Source organism: Mirounga leonina, unplaced genomic scaffold (genome assembly GCF_011800145.1).
Source record: "Mirounga leonina isolate KUSES-001 unplaced genomic scaffold, KU_Mleo_1.0 Mir_153, whole genome shotgun sequence".
Classification (NCBI taxonomy): Eukaryota; Metazoa; Chordata; class Mammalia; order Carnivora; family Phocidae; genus Mirounga; species Mirounga leonina.
In genome coordinates this window covers 15,908,292-15,928,747 of record NW_023270387.1, presented here as the reverse complement: position 1 = coordinate 15,928,747, position 20,456 = coordinate 15,908,292, and the positions used below count along the sequence as shown (strand labels likewise).

The 20,456-nt window shown below is 52.5% G+C and overlaps 1 protein-coding gene across 2 annotated transcripts in view; it reads right to left on the bottom strand.

The window, feature by feature from the left end:
- The window catches only part of POU2F3 (POU class 2 homeobox 3), a 100,474-nt gene that overhangs the window by 63,429 nt on the left and 16,589 nt on the right, over positions 1 to 20,456 (bottom strand). For both annotated transcript variants that reach the window (XM_035009142.1, XM_035009141.1), the window contains exon 4: positions 4,019 to 4,087. In XM_035009142.1, the coding sequence (XP_034865033.1) occupies positions 4,019 to 4,087 (69 nt within the window). The remainder of the gene's footprint in view (positions 1 to 4,018; positions 4,088 to 20,456) is intronic.

Below are 20,456 nucleotides of genomic sequence, written 5' to 3'. Positions count from 1 at the left end.
GCATTGGATGTTTGTGCTCTTTTAGACACAACTGCCACTGTCATCCCTTCCGCCATGAATTCCTGTGATAGAAGGGAAAGCCCCTTGAGGACACGGACTGTTTCTTCATCTTTTTGAGCCCAGGGTCTACACTAGCGTGCTCCTTGGATGTTGGTTACAGGACTACCAGCTAGGTCGGAGCGGAGGATCAGAGATAAATGGAGCAAGGAGGCTGGCGGTGTCCAAGGGGACACGGAGAAGGCAACTGGAATAAAGGGACTAGGGAGGGGCTGAGGGCGATGCGGTAGCGAGGGAGGGCTTAGCTCTGGGGAAGCCTTTACACAAATGCACGACGTGGAAAGTGATGGCAAAGAATTTGGAAAAGCAGAACATGTACACTGTTTTCAAGATTCAGCTCCTAGAGATTATCCAGCCCAAATCCAAAGGTCCCGGTGCGGAAACACTTGCCCAGTAATCTGGGCAGAGAGGTAATGGCAGAGCCAAGATAAGAATCCAAAGGAGTCAGGCCTGAGTTTGATTCCTGGTTCAAAGCTGTACAATCCTGGGCAAGTCAGTTTCTCATTCTTTAGCCACAATTTCCTCCTTGATAAAAACAGGGATCATAAGAATGAAATGAGATGATGCACGTGAAATCCTAGGCACACGTCCACGTGCCCAGGTATGGGGAAGAGGCTGCGTGAACGTGGCTGGACTTTCTCTCCTCTTTCCCGTGCCCAGCATATCTGTCCTCCGCTGTGTTTGAGGCTACTCTGTGACCCGTGTGGTCAAAAGTCCCAGGGTTAGCTGTATGAGTGCTTGGGGTTTGTTAGTTACAGATGCGGGGGCTTTTGAAATGTCGGTAAGCCTGTATATTCTTATCAACCACTCAGTTGAGAACAGGGAAAGAAAATGTTGTCAGTCTTAAGAATGAAGGAAAAATAACAGGGACATAAAAGAAAGGATAGAAAAGCTGATGATTCAGAAATCTAGAAACTTGGCTCCAGTCCTCTGGGAGGCGGGTACCAAGGGTGTCGGGAAGGAGGACTGAACAGGGGATCAGGAGATTTCTGGACTCTAGTGCTGCCACAAAGACACTCAGAGGCCTTGGGCAGTTCATCCTCTGTCCGTGCCTCAGCTCCTTATAAGCAGGAGGAAAGGGAAGAATGAATGAGCTGCCTGTCAGGTCTCTGCCAGCCAGGAGGTCTGTGTCTGGACCTGAGAACGTCCTCCTTCGCAGTCCTAGCCTGTGTGGATGGGGAAATGACTTCCCTTTCCCAGCTCCCAGCCCTTGTGCCCCTTGGGGATTTCACACAACACAGAAGGTGCTCTCAGGGAGCTGGGGGTTTCTAGGTCACCTTTTGTTTGTAGTTCCTTTAAAACTCAGAGACAAACCACCCCCTAATTCACGCACTGCTGGGAAGGGGGATCTGCCTTTTAAAAATCCAAAGGAAGCCATTTAACCAAGTTGGTAACCATTGTGACTCATAATAAGCTTTTCTCTGTAAAAAAAAAAAAAATGAGTCAGAATGACTTTCCAGGAAGTTTGGTTACTTTAATTAGCTACCTCTTTTTTCTCACCCTTAAAAACATACAGTAATTTGATGATCACCTAAGTATGGATGGTACCAGCCATGGCACTGAGTCCCCAGAAGTGAAGAATCTAGGGGTGGAGAAGTTCCAGACAGCACAGAGCACGGACTTCTTGGTCTCCTTGGAGTTGAGGAAGACCCACACAGAATCCTTTCTTGAATGGGAAACGAGAAAAACCAGCCTCCGGGGCTGACCCACTTGGCCGGAGTGAACGGGAGAAGGGCATCCCAGCTACCTAGGGCCCCCAAGTGCTTAGCAGCGATGCTCCTTCTGTAAATTACAGAATCACAGGATCTTGAAGATGTCATTAGATGGGATGATGATCACAGCTGCATTGTGTCAGGCAGTGTGCTAAGGGCTTTAAAGGTCATCTCAGCTACATTAATTAACCCCCCTCTACAAAAGAGACGAGGCTAAACTAACTTAGCAGATCATACAACTGGTGAGCAGCTAGGCTGTGATTTTAAATCCATACCCTTCGAAGATCATCTGTTCTTGCCTCCTAAGGAGGCAAAGTAGCTGGGATAAGGTCACATACGGAACTGGGAGTAGCCCTGGGATGGCAAACAGATCCCCAAAGTGCTAGTTTATGTCTGGATTCTTTCTCCTTCAACTTAGTCTATACATAGCTCCCAGAGTTCCAGATAGGAGGCCAGAATGTGCACAGATCATCTCTTAACACCTTCGTCTTCCTAACCCCCACTCAGAATCTGAACTCACTCTCTCCCCTGGCTCACCTTTTAGGGTTCCATGTAGCTCCTTCCCACTCCCAACACGGTTACCCTGACTCGGTCGCTTAGCTAGTCACAGAACGCCCATGCCAGCCAGCCAGCTAAGTGTGGTCTTCTTTCCACATAGGCACTCTCTTAGTTGTGTCCCCACACGCCTGGGGTAGTAGACCTGGCCCAGGTGAACAGGACTGGCTCCAGCCAGCCTGCTACCAGGAAAGGGCAATCCAGCTTCTCCTGATAGTGGATTCTGGAGTCTGAGTCTTCTCCAGGGAAGAGTGTCAGAGCCGAGACTGCCTATCCCTCTCCAGCTGAACTGATTTTATTTTCTTTTTTAACAATTTTATTGATTTATTTTGAGATGGAGAGACAGAGAGCGAGTGAGCAGGGGGAGGGGCAGAGGCAGAGGGAGAGAGAGCATCCCAAGCAGACTCCACACTGAGTGTGGGGCCCAACGCAGGGCTCGATTCCACAACCCTGAGATCATGACCTGAGCTGAAATCAAGGGTCGGATACCTCACCGACTGAGCCCCCCCAGGCACCCCCAGCTGAACTGATTTTAAAACCTTGCTCTGATTCTTTGGGTTGGAGGAAATTTTCTGCTCAACTGGGGAGAACAAGTGCCCCCCCTCCACAGACCCTCAGTAAAACATACTCAGCAATTAAGTCAATCGAAAAATGAGTGCAACTGGCTCAGAGAGTCTCCTAGCCCAGCTCTCCCTACTCGCAAAGAAAACCATAGAACCTACAGCTCTAACATGTATTGTTACCTGTGCAATAGGATTGTTTTAATATTAAATTGTGGGGCAGAAAAGTTTATGGTAAGTGTATCCTGCAGATGCCCTCCACAGGACCCCCAATTATCTTGCCCCTGACCCAAGCTTCAAGAATGGGATTAGACGGCACCTGAAGACTTGGGAAAAGAGTTTAGCTCTGGGGGACATTGATTCTCTTCCACTTCTAATTTCTATGTCTCTAATGATCCAGATGAAAGACTAATTGAGGTCTTGTTGGAAGGCTATTAAAGTTATTTGGTGGTGTTACAATTTATACTCATATTTCTTTAAGTTCTTTTTAATTATATGGAGCTCTCAAAGCAAAGCTTGGGCTATGGAGTTAAAAGCAGAGAGCTATGAAACTTTCTTCTCAATTCTTTGCTGCCCTCTTTCTCTTCTTTACAAAGCAAAGTCATCTTCCAGGCACCGAGCCTTTCTTTCTGGGTCTATTTACCACCCACATGCATGTAATTTGGAAGAGGAAGACTTGCGCACGGCCCTCTTTGGCTGGTTCCTTGAGTAGGCCTGTTGAGAAATCTGGGGTTAAAAGGCCTTGGTCCCCATCTACTGAAGACACACAGTGCTTTCCATCAGTCAGAGCGGCTAGGACCGCAGCCTGCTGCTTCCACGGGTGTTGGAATGGCACATCAAGAAGTTGATCTCCCTAACTTTCCTGTTTCCATTTTGTTTTTCAGGATCTGGCCCTTTCCTAGCCTAGTTCCAGGGATTTTTGTCCCCCTCTAGACCAATATCTACTGTTCAAAGCCTCCAGGGTCACATCCTATGTCTCTAAGGGAATTCCTTCATTGCCTAAGCCCCAGCTTTGGGGTTTGATTGGCTGAAAGACTGAGCAAGAAAAGATACCGCATTGTTCCATGATGATTTGCAACAACTCGCTCCCACCCGTGCTTTCGTGTTTCATTCCCCAGAAGAGAAGACCCTTACCTGTCTCCACCTGGCTGAGGGCACTGTGAGTATCCGTGGAATCTGCTACATCCCCACTCATCTTGATATCTGCAGGGAAAACACAACTGATTTTAATAACAGGTCACAATTTTTCTTGCTATGACATATGTGGCTTTAACTAAACAGCAAAGATGAATGTGTAATTACAACAACCATCAGACTTTCAAATTCCTGATTCCCGAACATACAACCATTAGAATATTCATAAGCTCGGGGCACAAATCCCCTCCTCCCAGGCTTGCCTCCTTTCCCTGGCCTTTCTTTTCCCCTTCTCTGCTGTTACTGTGGGATCTCTCACCTTTTGCATCATTCATTGTCACTTCCTTCAATCACCAGGCTCAGTTGGTAAAAATTTAACAAGGGGAGGGGTACGGCGAGGTGGGGGGTGGGGGAGAATGCTTCCCATTTTCAATCCTCATTGCCTTTGGGATTTGGAGGATTTTTTTTTTTTTTTTTTTTTAAGTAGCATAAGAAATATCCATCTCCCCTCCCCGCCCCCCCCCCCGCCCCGTAATAACCCTACCCTGGGAGGTAAGAGTACCCTTGAACCCAGGCTTGCCCTTCTCACCTTTCTTGCCCAATTCCTGCCCTTGTTCTCTGTCTGGTTCTCAGTGGTCAGCCCACTGTCTGGGGATCAAATCCTAGCTCCTGTGTGGCCCTCCGGAGATCTTTCTCCTCTGGGATCCTTACCTTCTTTCCTACTCCTTCAACGTGCTCAGGGAGAAAGGGATGGTGGGCGGGTCAGTGCCCTGCAGAGAGAGAATACCTACACCAGGCCCGGTCTCAGCCCCCTAGTGCTGCTGGTCCGGCCTCGCTGCCCTGCTTCATTTCAATAAATTAAACATTTACCCCTAACAGACAGCTGCCACCACCCAAGAGGTCCCTAAGTCTCCTCCAGGATCAGCAGAGAAGCAAAGAGGCAACTTTGAACTAACTCATTCTCTCAGCTCCTCTCCTTATTAAACCACCCAAATACTGAAGCCGTTAAAGACAGAAGAATATTTTATTCAAATCGTGTTGACCCCCCCACCCCACCCCCACCACCCCCATCCTCTTCTCTGGGGCAGCACTTTAACTCTTTCAAACCAGATAAAGTCTTGGTGAGGCAATTTGCATACCCGGCTCCCCAGCCAATCCCAGTTAAGCATGCAGTCTTAATTTGCATCAGGTAATCAGGCAGTTGGCAGTCAGGACGCCTGAGGTCTGGAGATGATCAGGATGAGGGAAAAGGGTGGACCTCCGCCCCAGGAAAAGCGGGAAAAGCGGGGAGAAACCTACTTTTTTTTTTTTTTTAGGGCAATGATGTGTGTGGCTCTGGCAGAGATTTAAATTATGGCCCCTGGGGGTGTAGTGACTGCAGTGCGGGAGGGGTGACTGCCATGCCAAGCAAGGCAGACACGGAGGTTCAGAGGCTCTCCAGCTCTTAGAACACCCCAGAAGCAGAGGATGGAATGAGCGACTACGGGAGCCACTGTGGTTTGAGGAATATTTCTGAGACCCACCTAAGTGACGACTGCCAGGCAAATACTTGGAGCTCCATGTCCCGCACAGTCACAGACCCCTAGGGGAGACCTTGGAACCACACCTCACCACTTGTCCCACTGTGCTACATTTAGGAAGTCATTTCTTGAGCCTAACCTAAGTCCTTCCTGCTGTAGTTTGAAACTTTCTGTATAGTCAGTCATGTCTGAATATGCAGAACTAGTGTGGGTCACCTGGACACATCTGCAAAGGGCTTCAGCTGTTGCTCACCTTCTGCTCTTATGGAGAAATGGGCTTTGCTTCGTACGACCCCTGGAGCTGGGCACGGCCTAACACAGATTTGCTCAGCTCCCGCTTCCCCCATAGGGATCTTCAACGGTGCTGAGGAAAAAGGCAGAGACTGGCCCCTCAGTTTTCTAAGCGGCCTCAGAGCATTGGTTTTGGTGGCCAGCAGACCTCGATTTAATCCCAGCGCTATGGCTAATTACTGGGGGACCCTGGCCACATATTTGAACCTCAGTTTTCTCATCTAAAAATCGGGAATAATGAGGGGCTCCTGGGTGGCTCAGTCGGTTAAGCATCTGCCTTTGGCTCAGGTCATGATCCCGGGGTCCTGGGATCGAGCCCTGCATCAGGCTCCCTGCTCGGCGGGGAGCCTGCTTCTCCCTCTCCCTCTGTCTGCTGCTTGCCCTGCTTGTGTTCGCTTTTTCTGTCAAATAAATAAAATATTTTTAAAAAATAAATTAAAAAATTAAAAATTGGGAATAACGATACTTCCTGAGTTCTTTTAAGGAGCAAACAGAATACTGAATGAAAACCGCCTGGCTCGTTTCCTGGCGCAAAGTAAGCTCTCGATAGAAGAATGAACTAAACAGATACTTAGGCTTCTCTGTTAGTGCCCTTCTCCCATAACAAGAAATAGCTTTGGTTTTCTGTCTCAGTGCTATCATAATTTGTCTTTTACCTGGGAAGCCATACGCATTCTCCAAATTCTGACTTCATGGGGAAAGAGCTCATGGGGACAGTATGGGTTTAAGAGCAGTAAAAGCTGGGATGATGACCAGATTCTCAAATCAACTTATTTCAAATTCCTGATATTTAAGAAGGGTAACTGTTTAGCTAAACCACAATTTCATGCCTGTAACCCAGACTCCCTTCTGACACCCTTTCCCTGCATTGCCTTTAAATATAGCCAAAAGCCATCTCGCACTCAGCCTTTGAATTAGCTTAAAAGGTACTCCTAATCATGTCTAAAAATGACTTTTGAAGGAGGCAAAGGCCCATACTCTGCCAGGACAGCTTCTCCTTTGATGTACCCATTATGGGGTCGACATGGTGACACCTTGGGATTGGACAGGGATTGGAGCCTGAATGGCGGGGCAGGCTGGGATGATCTATAGAAGCTCTTCATGAGTCCCACAGGATGCTAAGACACTGAGAACCAGTTCTTGTGGGTAGGAGGCTGAGGCTGATGGGTGGGACGAACTCTTGGGTCTCAGCCTAAAAATGGGCCAACACCGAAACTCCCCAAGACGCCATAGCCTTTTGCCTGTCCGACAGCACTTGCCGGGGGTGAGTGAGGGAGGTGTGGGGTGGGGCTAGTCTCTTAGGCTCTTATCTGGGCAGGCAGGCGACTGAGTAGCCTCCTTGCCATCACTCCTTTGCCTGGGGAGGCCTAGCTGCTCTGTGTAAGATCCCAGATACCAGACACAGACCCTCATCAGCCTCACCGGCACCATCACACTCTGAAGCTGGGGCAAGACCTGCTGACCTTGCCCTCCCTGTGCCTTGGCCTGACCCATGAGCAGCCCCTCTTCATACATCTGTGTACAGGATGTGTGTGTGAGCCTGAAGGAGAAAAGTCCAAGAGGAAGCGTCTCCCCCCGGCTGCAGGCTGAGGTCCACAGTGTGCTGAACCCCCAGGTCCAGGCTATGCCAGGGCCGGGGGTTGGGGGAAGCAGAGAGCCTACCCTTCTCTCTCCTACTGTCCATCTCCATCTCTCTGAAGGGACTGGAGCTCCCTCCTGACTTCTTCCTCACAGGCTCATCAATGGGGGCACTTTTACCAGAAGGAAGCCAAGAGGCCCACCACTTCTGAGCTAGTCATGAGTCCAACTGTCTCCTGGAAGAGACTTCTGTCACTTCTTTAAGATGAAGCCACTTCCTCTCACAATGAGACCTTCCAACCCAAATGGTGTTCCTGAGCTGTAACTGGTATCAGTCTGTGAGACTTGATCCCAACCTTGATAGGCAACAGTGAGGAGAAAGACAGAAAAAGAGATGCCCTGGGGCAACCAGGTGTTCCCCTCCGGCCAGATTCCCACTGTTTTCCTCTGTTTCTTTCCCTCCCCAGCTGTCTGTCTGACTCTTGTCTACCCCTTTGCCTGTTTCTGACCCGGGAAGTAGGGAGGCCGCCCCACATCTTGGCTGGGGTGCCCCCGTGTCTGGTGACCTCATGCCTGCTCAGGTGTTCATGCTCCTGGAGAGAAATGCCCTATAAAGTACAAAGTGCCCAGACCCCAGGCCGACCTGAATCATGGCTTGCACCCAGGTCATCTGAGTAGAAAGATGGGCCGACTCGGGGGCCACAGAGCTCGTGGATCTGAGTGCAGGACTCGGTGTGAGTCTGTGCCCTATTTTGTGTGCTCTTTTCCTCACCCAAACTGTTCCAGTAAAATCAGTTGAGGAGGAGTCCCCAAGGGCCCAGGACTGGAAATTCACAGAGAAAGTGCTGTTTGTGAAGAAACAGCAGGACACAGAATTCTGGGAGCTGGGGGGGGGGGGGGGGGGGGGGGGGGGGAGAGGTAAGACTCAGAAGAGACCAAATTTCCACCAAGAGGATCCTGGACTAGAGACCCTAGAGCGGGACCTGTAATGAGACACTCCACAGAGGGACCCTCCACTTCAGACCCCACACTGAAAGACCCCATAGGATGACCTCAGACTGAAAAGCCCGAGAAGACCCAGCAAGGAAAACCCTCGAATGGAGACCCAGTCAGAGAGATCCACAGAAAGTCCCAAGCTGAGAGATCCCTCTGAGGTGCCACTAAAGGGGAACCAGACACCACTGAGGGGCCGAGACTGAGAGAGCTCTCAGGGGGGTGCAGGTCGACTAAAGAAGTGGGCTGGGGAGGGGCAGCAAGTAAATGTAGACTAGTGAGCCAGGCAACCCACCCAAGGTAGATGGGAACCGTATCTTGGGTTTAGCTCAATCTCCCCTTTTGCATTCGGAACCAGGAGATGGTGAGGGAGGCGTCAGCCTGGAGCTTCCTCCAAGGCTAGGGTGTGGGGGGCTTGGCCCTCTCAAAGCTCTCCTCTCTGCCAGATCCTCTTAGCCCCTAGGCATTTCCCTGCTGGGTCCCAGCTGTCCCACCTCCTCCCACTTCCTCTAGAGCGGGAGCCTCCAGTAGACAATGAAGTGGAAAACCCCTAGGAAGTCTCTGATCTTGTCCCTAAAGAACTTCCCACTGAGGGCCCACCTTTCTGAGGTCTTGCTCCCATTCCAGCCTAGGCCTTCTTGATGGGAAGTGAAGTGGGGAGAGCAGGGGAACAGCCCCCAGGAATGCCCAGCTCCGTGTTGGTGCCACAGGGTCTGGAAACAGACTTTCTCCAGATATTGGATGACACCCAGTTGGATGCTTCCTTTGGCCTCATCTGGCCCTTTCTGGCATGTCCTGGCACCTGGGGATCCACGCAGAGTCAACATCTCTCTGTGAGGCTGACTTTCATTCAGCCCTGCCAGGACCATGTTTGGGGAACTGTGGACCCTGGGTCTCCTCATGCACCTGCTGCTGCCTGTTTTCAGGATTGGTGGGACCCAGGAAGGGCCAAAGCCTCCAGACTGCTCTGTTCTTTGGGGTGGGTCAGGAAAATTGCCTCTCCTCACTCTTCCTCCCTACTCCTCCAGAAAGGAGAGCAGGTACAAAATTCCCATCGACAGCCCTGAAATCCTAAATAAAAGTTATGTGGTGCCGCCCTCCCTCTCTGAGAGGCAAAGTGCTGGTTTGAAATGGCCAAATCAGGTTTAGCCTTCTACACCTTGAGTCTGTTCTCCACTCAAAGCCTCAGACCTCTAGAAGGCCCACCCTAACACCAAACGTGACCATTCAGGATTAGCAGCACCTGCCCCAGCCCATCTGTGGAAGGATGGATCAGCAGGGTGAGTGGAGGGGCTTCGGTGCATGCCATGCCCACACACCATTCACACAGGGGAAACTGACTCCTGGAAAAGCCTTTGCATCCCCTAGCTTCCTTCCCCTGAAGAAAGGGGGGCTTTGTATCTGAATCCATGTGACATGGAACACAGAGGGTGGACCTCTCACCAGCCTCTCTGAGACACCGAAATGGAAGCACCCCTAGTACCACCAGTATATCCACAGAGTCTGTGGGTAGGCACCGCTTCACCCGTGGGGTCTGCTCCATCCGCCCCCAACACACGAGGACAGTAGACTCACCTCTGATCCACAGGGACACATGTTTCCACAAGCCCTAATCAATACATCGCACCTGCCCCAGGTGTGTCTCTGTAATTGCCAGGCCCCACTTGCTTCTCCTAGCGCACCCCCACCAGACCTTACAAATGCCCACTCTGCCTCCACTTCACATAAAGGACCGAGACACAAAACACGGAACATGTGGATACAAGTATTTTCCTCACTTGTGCACTCCCAGGTCCACACCCCTGGCTGAGTGAGTGAGCCACCCTATTGCGATCAGTGAACAGAACTTCAGCCAGACTACAACAGCTCAGCATGCCCAAGTCCCACACATCTGCCACTCTCCAGATTGGAGGCTTCAGAAGCCCTCCCGCCCCTTACACCCGTAGTCCCCACCTCCATTCTTTTCCAGGGTCCCCCAACATCCACCTTCCCACGCCGCCGGCCCCTGGGTGACCCGCTACCCACACTGCCATCTCCTGGTCGCTGGGGAAGCAGACAACCCCCCCAAGAACGGTGCCCCTCTCCTTCGCCCCCTTCGCCCCTTCTCTGACACCTGTCAGCGCTCACTCCCTCCGCCCCTCACCTGTGTGCATGGGTTCCAGATTCACCATCCTGCCCCAGGCGGGGCCAAAGCCAGCGCCCCCCCAGGCCCCTCGCGACTGCCCCAGCCGGGCCCCCTGGGAAGCCAGGGTCTCCTTCCTCCCGCCCCCGGCCGCCGCCGCCGCCGCCGCCGCCGTGGAAGCCGCTGCCGGGGCCGTCGCCGCCGCTGTCGCGCGCTCCGCTGCTCCCGCCCGGGCAGCGCTCCGCACCGCCAGGATTGCCACACTCCCCAGGTGAGCACGCGGCGCGGCGCGGGGCGGGGGCCGCCGGCCACGCCCCCCTGGCAGGGCCCCCGCGCCTGGCCCCGGGCCCATGCAAACCAGCGATTTGCATACGGGGAGCTGGGGACCTGGGGAGGGGGACAGGGGCTGCTGCCGGGGCGGGTCCCCACCCTGCGGAACACCTGTCCGCTCTGACCTGGCCGGGCAGCCTCTCCCTAGGGCGCCCACAGCCACCCAGACTCCTGGTCCAGCTCGCCCTTTTTAGGAACCCCTGATGGATTCTCCAGCCGGGGCCTGAGCTGCTGCCTGGACAGACTCCCAAAGGGTAAGCGCTGCAAGGAGTCTAGAGCGTTTAGAAAAGCCGTGGGGGTGTTCTGGGAAAAATCTGGCTTTGGAGTCCTCTCTCTCCATCGCTTACCAGCTGGGTGACAAGAGCCAAGGCTTTTCACCTTCCTGCGCTCAGTTTGCTCGTCTGTAAAACGGGCTGGTGCTCATCACAACTGGCATCTATCTATATGCAGTTGAGCAGGTGGCCCAACTCACCTAGCGCGCCCCCCACCCCGAACGTGCTCACAACATCCTGGGAGCTGGATGGGGCCCAGCTTATTATCTCGTTTTCAGGGTGAAGACATTGTCCCCTGCCTGTCCTCCAGGTCCCAGGTAGCTCTGAGTTTCTATGAGAAGATGATGTGAAAATTAGTTACCAAGGTCAGGGATTGTGGGGACAGCCACCTGCCTCATCTACAGAGGTGGGAAGGGACTCACCAGAGGCATACCATTTCCTAGAGAGGAGCCTGACTCAACCAGGTCCCTGGACTCCCACTCCAGTGCTCTTTGTAGCACCCATTATAGACTCATTGTCTAAGCTCCCCCCACTCTTCTCCTCCATTCTTTAGGTCCCAGGAAGTGGTGCCAAGGCCAAGGGCTTACCTGTCTGTAAGCCCAGAGAGCCGTGGGCTGACACGAGCACAGGACCTTGCCCTCCTTCCAGAGAGGTGTCCCTACTAACCTACCTTCATCTTAGTCTCAAGGACTCTTTCCTGCTCACAGAACAGGTCCTGAGCCTTTCTGCCTCTTTACGGTGTCTTTCATCTGACACGTTACCCACCCCCCACCCCAATGATCCCTATTATAATATCCAGCATTTATTTTTTTATTTTTTAAAAAATATTTTATTTATTTATTTGACAGAGAGATAGAAGAGCACAAGCAGAGGGAATGGCAGAGGGAGAGGGAGAAGCAGGGTCTGCACTGAGCAGGGAGCCCGATGCGGGACTCGATCCCAGGACCCTGGGATCATGACCTGAGCTGAAGGCAGACGCTTAACCATCTGAGCCACCCAGGCGCCCAATATCCAGCATTTATTGAGCTCTCGCTCTGTGCCAGGCACTGTGCTAACCAACACTTTAAAGGCTTCCGATCTTGTGTAGTCCTCATAACAACTCATAAATGGGACTCTTACTCCCATTTAACAGGTGGGTAAAATGAGGCTTAGAGAGTGGAACTTGCCCGATGTTGCACAGCCAGGAAGTACCAGAGCTCCTGTTCTGAAACACTGCACGTTACTCCCTCTGCACAGTTCAAATGCCACCTCCTTTCTGAAGTTGGAAATGATCGGATCTTTTACTAAATTAGCATAACACTTCAGTGTGCTTCGTAGCCCTTGTAGTGGGTTCCGTGGGACTTTGCTTACCCTGCCTCCCGGTCGTTAACTAATTGGCTGCCTGTACTCGGTGCCAGGACACACAGGCTTTGGGGGAGGGCTCAGTGGGTGCCACAGAGGCCGTGAAGAAGTAGGAAGTGCCCAGTGAGTCCCTGTTCGGGTTCATACGAACCACGCTCCGCCAGTCACATCAACTTTTCTTCCCACTCTCGGCAAGAGGGAAGAGGACTTTCTTCCTGATTCTTTGGCTGGGGAAAGAGATCAGTAAAGGCTCCTTGCAGGCCCCCTGAACCCAGGGATACCTCTCAGGACACCTCTACCCTGTCCCTTCCTTCCCTCCTCTTCTCCCTCCTTTCCCTTCCCTCCTCCTCTCCAGGTCTGGCTCCTTCCCTGAGGTCCCTTTCTCATCTACAGCTGTATTTCGCCTACCATCATGCTAGAAAAATGCCTGCGCATAGTTCATATACCCCCACGTGCTTGTGATTTCCATATGTCAATTTGCATAGCATCTGTGTGACTGCGTGCACCGAGGGTCTGCTTCTCTGACCACCATATCTGGGACCTGCTGCTTCTCTGTCCATGTGCAGAGTTACCTTTCTTCTCTGGGCTTTGGTTTTCCAGAAGCCCGGGGTTGCGGGTGGGTGGGGGGGTGGGGTGGTGGCATGTGACTAATGGTTTCCAAGGGCCTTCTAGTTCCAGCAGGCTAGGATTCTGGGGCCCTGGGGATGAAGTGGGGGCAGAGCTCTTGGGGATGGCGAACCACTGAGCAGAGGTGGGACCTTGAAGGTTCACAGTGGGAAGCACAGGATTCCAGACAGGGGGTGGGAGGATGGGAGGGTGAGGGGGTGGGGGTGGGGAGAGGGTGACAGACATTACCTCACCTTCATCCCTGGACTCATTCATTCAATAAATATTGAGTGCTTCCTATCTGCCAAGAGAGGCGCTACATGCTAGGCAGGCACCTTCTTATTTACTCAGCACACCTTTAGGAGGAAGATACAGTTTTGAGACTCCTTTTATAGACGAGGTTCAGGGAGGTTACTGCAACTAGTAGATGGCAGAGTTAGGAGTTAGGACAGGTCTGCCAGACTCCAAAGCTGGAGCTTTTATTTATTTATTTTTTATTTTCAAAGATTTTATTTATTTATTTGAAAGAGAGAGCCAGAGACAGCGACAGAGTTATAGCAAGAGAGAGCACAAGCGGGGAGTGGGAGAGGTAGAAGTAGGCTCCCCGCTGAGCAGGGAGCCCAACGTGGGACTCCATCCCAGGCCCCGGAATCATGACCTGAGCCGAAGGCAGACGCTTAACCCACTGAGCCACCCAGGAATCCCTAAAGCTGGTGCTTTTTTTTCTTTTTTTAAAGATTTTATTTATTTATTTGAGAGAGAGAGAATGAGAGAGAACACATGAGAGGGGATAGGGTCGGAGGGCAAAGCAGACTCCCTGCCGAGCAGGGAGCCCGATGCGGGACTCGATCCCGGGACTCCAGGATCATGACCTGAGCCGAAGGCCGTCGCTTAACCAACTGAGCCACCCAGGCGCCCAAAGCTGGTGCTTTTAATCCTACCCTCCAGTGTCTGTGGTGAAGTCTCCCCTTCTCTTCTGTAATCATATCACTCGAGGTAGAAGGAATGTAGACTATCATTCATATGAGGAACCCAGGTCCACAGGGGGAGGAACTTGCCCAGGGTCACGGGGCAAGTGGATAAGTCACAGCAGAGCAGAGACCTTTCTGTTCTCCCTGCTCCTCCTTCATATGCTCTTCCAGAGTCTTAGCAGGTCAGGTGTGTTAGTGGCATGCAAATATGGGGCAATGGGCAAAGCTGGACAATCTCTATTCCTTCCCTCTCCGACTTGCTTGATGATCATTTCAATTAAATGAACTGAATGGGAGTGCAAAAGACCTCTTTATCCCTTCCTCGTTCCCAGAACTCAGAATCTCCGTGAAACCAGCTTTTTGAGTTCTGGGCAGATGGGAGATCCCGGGGAAGGTGCCAACCCCTGGGCCTAATACTCCGTGTTCTCTGTTTGTCCTGGGAGAAGAAAAGCTGTGGGCAAGAGAAGAGAGATAGGAGGTTGCCTGGAGGTTAGAAAAGGAACAGAGAAAAGAAAGGGAAAAAGAAACAAGGAGGGGAAATTTCATTGCCTTTGGACATCAAAAGAGGCCTATGCAAATGCAATGCAAATGACACGCAAATGAGAACTCCCTGCTTCCCTTACCCCCACCCTTTCTCAACAGCTGGAGGACTTTTTCAGAGAGTAGCCAAAACCTTACTCCAGGATACTGTAGTCCCCAAACTGTGATCAACTCTGACTCTGCTCCAGGTCCTCCTGTTCTTCCTGGGGTGACATCTGATCCCCTTGGAAGTCACTAGCTCCCGAGGCCCCATTTCTACTTGAGCAGGCCCTCAGCTTCTTTTGCTTCAAGGGCAGAAGCCTCCAGGAACCAGCCTCTCCTTTCAGACACACTGCTGGATGCACTATCTCCCATTGAGAGAAGGTGCTTAGGGGAGGGAGGTGGGCCCCTGGCCCTGTTCTCTGCCTCGGCAAAGAGAAGTGGCCTTCTTGGCTGTGGGCCCTGTTGCTCACTCTCATTTCCTGTCATGTCAGTTGGATTGAGTTGTCAGGGTTGGGAGAAGGGTGGGGAGGGAGGCATCCTGGAAGGCCACCAAACAACAAGTCCCTTCTAGCTCCTTCTGTCTAGTGCCCAGAGCGTGGGGGTACGGGGTTGGGGTCAGCTCCCTGCCTTGGGGCAACCACAGGGAATGGAATGGATCCCAGCTCAGGCTTCCCAAAAGAGCAGATGGAAGGAAAGTAGAGGCCAAGAAGAACTTGCAAGCCGCTTTTAAAATCACACCTCAGAGACAATCTGATGGCTCCATTGCCAGGAGGAGTATTGCAGAATGGGGGTGGGGGGGCTAGGGTCAGGTGACAAAGTGAGAGGTGCTCTGGGAACCAGGATAAAGCCACTGTTTCTGGGGAGTGGACCAGAGAGGACAAGGGAGTCAGGGCACTGAGCTATTCCCTGCCCCTGATGTCCCTAATGTTGAGTCCCCAACCCCGGACACGCCCCCCCAATACCAAGCCTTTGCTCACCTCTACAGGGAGGCATATACACATAAACTCACTGCTCACTTGCACTTGAACCTTCTGAAAAAACGTAATGATACGGATTTGATTTTAAAACAGCATAACAACTATCTTCCAATGAGCTTTTTTGGTCTCAGGGACTGCATTGGGCCTGGGTCTGGCCACTCTGATGACACGTTCAGCAGAACCCTGCCTCAGTCCTTTCCGGACTCTCTGGGTCTACTTCAGCCCCGGTAAGCCTCCAGGTCCACCCGCTCGCTCGGGGCAAGTCTAAGGCCAGCGCGCCCTCTTGCGGTGATCGGGGGGCTTGTGCCCTGGGCTCGAGCATCCTCACTTGCAAGACTGGAGATATCTCACTGCTGTGGTACCCTGAGTGTCCCCTCCATGGCTGGGGGTCTTATGGGTGAGGGCCCCAGTGCCAGGCATGGCGGAGATATTGAATCTTGGTTTCAGAGTGCTGTTGGGTCTTTGGTCTGTGCTCCCCATCAAATGCCAGACTTTGCCATGGAACCCCAGTTTGAGTCAGCCAGCCTTAGCCTAATCAATGCAGTGACAGGAGTCCTGGCCTTGTCTGGTGGCCATCCTGTTGCTGGGCAGCTCTGCTGGTTAAAATATCCTACCTCCCACAGTGCCCTCTGGGGCTTCTGAGCTACACCCCGACCGTGACTGAAGACACAGGGAGAAATAGGACAGAGGTGGAGAGGGACCTGGGGATGAGGTGTTTGTTATTCTGTTTTTGAGGCGGGAAAGATTTAAATCCTCTCAGGGCTGATGGGAAGAAGGCAGGAAAGAGGAGTGGGAGAGAGTGAGGGGACAGTTTCCCCAGGGAGGAGGGGGGGAGGGCTGGGATTCAGAGCCCTGGGGTCTGGAGAGAGGGGGGCACCTCCTGCACCATCACGGCAGGAGGGGATCAGGAAAGGCCTGTGGGCATGCAGGCCCAGCAGAGATGGGGTGGTCTGTGCCCACTTCCCATGACACAGGAGAGGGGGAGCCACGATTGGAGTGGGCCCTCATCCCGCCTCTCCCTGCTCAGGAGTCAGGACATTCCCTCAGCCCAACCCACAGCCGGAGCCACGGCCGAGGCGGGCAGCGGGTCACCGCAGGGGAGGTGGACACCACACCCGCCGGGCCTGGGGCCTGAGGTAGCTTGTGATGTGCCTTCATTCCCTCGCTCCATCTGAACCCCACTCCCCGCCGAGGCCGGGCTCTTCTCCAAGGAGAAGGGATGCACTGAGTCCCTGCCACGTGAGCCTGTGTTTTCCTTCACCTCCCTTTTGCTTTCTTCCTTCCCACTGTCCATTCTTCTGGGTCCCCAGCCCGGACTGCCGTCTGAGCAGTCAGGGTCTCTGCGGGGAAACAGAATCAACGCAACACGAGGAACGCCTTTAATGAAGGTGCTGCTGATTCACGGAGGTGCGAGCAGGATTAAGGGAACCAGGGACTCGGGACGCTGAGAGGCTGGGGCTGAAGAGGCAGGAGGAGGAAATCGTGTCCTAGGAGCCCAAGGAGGTCTGGAGCTTGGAGGAAGGAAGCCAGTGCAGAGGTGTGGTCCAGAAGCAGCAAGGAGCAGGGATATATGCCCGGAAATTCCTCTCGTCCTGCCCTCTGATCTCTGGTGCTTCTCACTGGCTGAGCCCGAGGTAAAGGGGCCCAGGTGAGACCAATCCACAGGTTGGTGTCCTGGGGTACAGAGCAGAGCAGAGGAGTGTAGGGAATGAATGGGGGGGGCAAACCGGAACAACCAGCAGGGCTACCTACCTGTTACCTGGCTTCAGTCAATAGTTGAGATCTGAGAGGAAACCCCAGAATGCTTTATTTAATGTTTCTCAAGGTCAAAATGGCCAACACCGTACACTAAGATCAAGTGATAACAGGTGTGATGGTTCATTTCCCATGTCAGTTTGACTAGGCCATGGTGCCCAGTTGTTTGGTCTAACACGAGTCCAGATGCTGCTGTGAAGGTATTTTTGTGGATGTGATTAACATCTACAATCAGTTGGCTTTAGAGAGATTGATTGCCCTTGATAATGTGGGTGGGCCTCATCCAATCAGTTGAAGACATTGATAGCAAAAAGTGAGGTTTCCCCAAGAAGGAATTCTGCTTCAAGATTGTAACAGAAATCCTGTCTGAATTTCCAGACAATTGACCTGCCCTGCAGATTTCAGACTCAGGACGGCAACATCCACTTTTGCCTAAGCTGCCAGCATTTTGGAGTTTCTAGACCCCACAATCACGTGAATTAATTCCTTACTATAAATCTCTCTCTCTGTGTATCCTATTGGTTCTCTTTCTCTAGAGAACCCCGACTGATGCAGCAGGAATGTGGGGAAACGGACCTCTCATGCACTTGCTGGTGAGGGTGTAAATTGGGACCGCCCCATGTGGAGGGCAGTTCGTCAGTCTCTACCAAGTACTGGGCTTTGCAGCGCTCCGTGTTTAGCATTTCTCTACAGCATGGCTTGGAAGAGCCAGTCACGGGCAATTCGATTGTCCACCAGTGCCACATGCCTAACAATACGAGGTAGAATGCCAGCCCGCAAGGACACACTGATCGCCGGGTCTGGAAGCCCTTTGAGGCGGCCGCCTCCTCGCAGATGAGGAACTGGGGGCTGGTGACGGGCGTGACGTACCCCAGACTGCACACAGCTCAGACGAGGCCGGTATCCCCATTCCTCACGGGCATCGTTACCCTCAAGCTTTGCTTCTTGGGAGAGGTCCTTGCCCTATTTTTTTCAGGCTCCTTGGTGGCTCAAATCACCACATCTAGGTTCCAGGACAAGACTTTCATTGACTAAGGTTGCAGAGAGAGGAGCCTGAAGAAAACCCATGGAACATAGAGCAAGGCCCAGCCCAGGCTGGGGTGATCCTGCCAGGGAGCGCCTGGTACCACTTGTGGTTCTCTGGCTTGAAGAGGCTCCCATGAGACCCAGGGTCCTGGCCTCCCACCCGGAGCCCTGCTTACCTTGGCCAAAGGGACCAAGCAGGAGCCTGCTCCTGCCGACTCCAGTCGCAAGGGACCGGTGTGCGTACCCCCATATATTCAGTGCTTGCTACTGCAGGACTGCCCCCCCAGTGGGGGCTGCACACCTCATCCTGCGCCCCCTCTCCCCACCCCGCGGGTGGGGTGAGCCGTGCTCTCTAGGGTTCTAGGGGGCCAGACTGATAAACCCATTAGGGTTAGTAGGTATGTGTGGAGTAAGAAGGCTGAGGGTTGGATCCCAAGGGTGCTCTAACTAGCTGTCTGACCTTGGGCAAGTCACATAATTTTACTGGCGAGCCACATCCATAAAGTGTCACAAAACTGCTGCTACAAACGAGCCGATGAGCTACTTGATAGGAAGGCGCTTCGTCAACTCGGAAGCACCAGAGAAATGAGCGTTCCTTGTAGATACGTTACCTCCCCCGAGGGCTTTCACAGTGCAAAAAGGCCTCCTTAGGAAAGTAAAGCCTTATCCGGGTGTTTCTCAAATAGCTGACCCTGGACATGTATTTAATGAGCTGCGCTCCTGAGTGATTCTGAGGTACACAGAACCCTGAGACCCTTGCCAGACAAGTGACTGTGGTGGTGGCATTGGAGGGACCTGAGAGCGAGGGGGTGGGCAGGGAGGGGGGAGGGTCGCTTGGAATGAGCGGGAGTGTGGGCTTTGCCTGAGTGTGACATCAGCCTGAAGTTTCAGGGAATCTGAATTCTCATCCCCATGCCCTAAGACCAGGCAGGGTAGTCTGTGGTGACAGGGTCCAGAAGCCCCCTCATGGCAGGGACAGGCAGGCTGGGAGGTGCTAGTTATTCCCAAGGAAGATTAGAAAAGCACTCTTCAAAAAACAGCCTTATTTTTGGCCATTTGAAAGTGAGTAAGAAAAGTATATGACCTGGGGAGCCCACCCCCAGCAAATAAGGCACATATAAGGTGGGAGGTGGGAGGTGCCTTCTCCAAGCAATCTCCTCTCTTTATACTGGGAGGTACTTATGATGTGAAGAGGCCTTCAAGAGGTCTGGTTTAGCTGTCTCAGGTTTACAGGGGAGGAAATGTCTGCTCTTTTCACTAACGATATTAATAACAGCGAATACAGTGAGCACTATGTGCTGGGCACTCCACGTGTATGAACCCACGTCAGTCTCACAGTTAAGCTCATTTTATAGCTGAGAGAGCTGAGGCACAGAGAGGTAAAGTAACTTGACCCAAGACTGCACAGGAAATAAGAAGCAAGGCCAGGATTTGAACCCTGGAAGTCTGGTTCTGGAGTTTATGCCTTATTTCTTACCTTAATCTAGCTTATGCTGATTACTGTCTGACTTGCTCATCTATGTATGCCTCTTCTTCTTAAGTGCAGTTTTGTCTTATCCTTCCTTAATATGCACACCCCCCCTCCCCCATCCTCTCCCCTCCCAGCTGCCCAATGGCTGAGCACACAGCAGGTGCTTTAGAAGGTGTCCCAAGCCGGGTCACCGGTAGAGTAATGGAACCCTTCTGACACCAGGTGGCAGCATTGGCCAAGAGTTCTCACAGAACCCTGCATTGGGTGCTGTCAGTCAAATAAAAATTTAAACTTTTATTTCTGGTACAAATGATAAATACTTTGCATTAAAAATCTGGAATTCAAGTTTTCCTCATACTTCATGCTCCCTCCCTGCCCCAGAGCCTTACAAAAATATTTCCGTCTGGGGGGGCACGCTGGTGCCCGCTGTCTCGACAGAGTCTGGGTCTGGGGGACAGAGTCTGGGTCTGGGGAAAGGCACGCGTGGTTTCGTCTCAGGGCTGGGAGGTCCTCCCCTGCCCCAGCGCTGGAGCCAGCGATGACAAGAATGCGCTGTGATCTGGTGTAGGGGCTATGGCAACGTCCCCGACAGCCCCCTCTCTGGGGCAGGGATCCCCTCGGTGTTGGGCATTCGATGGTGCCGAGGGGCCGGCTCCTTCCAGA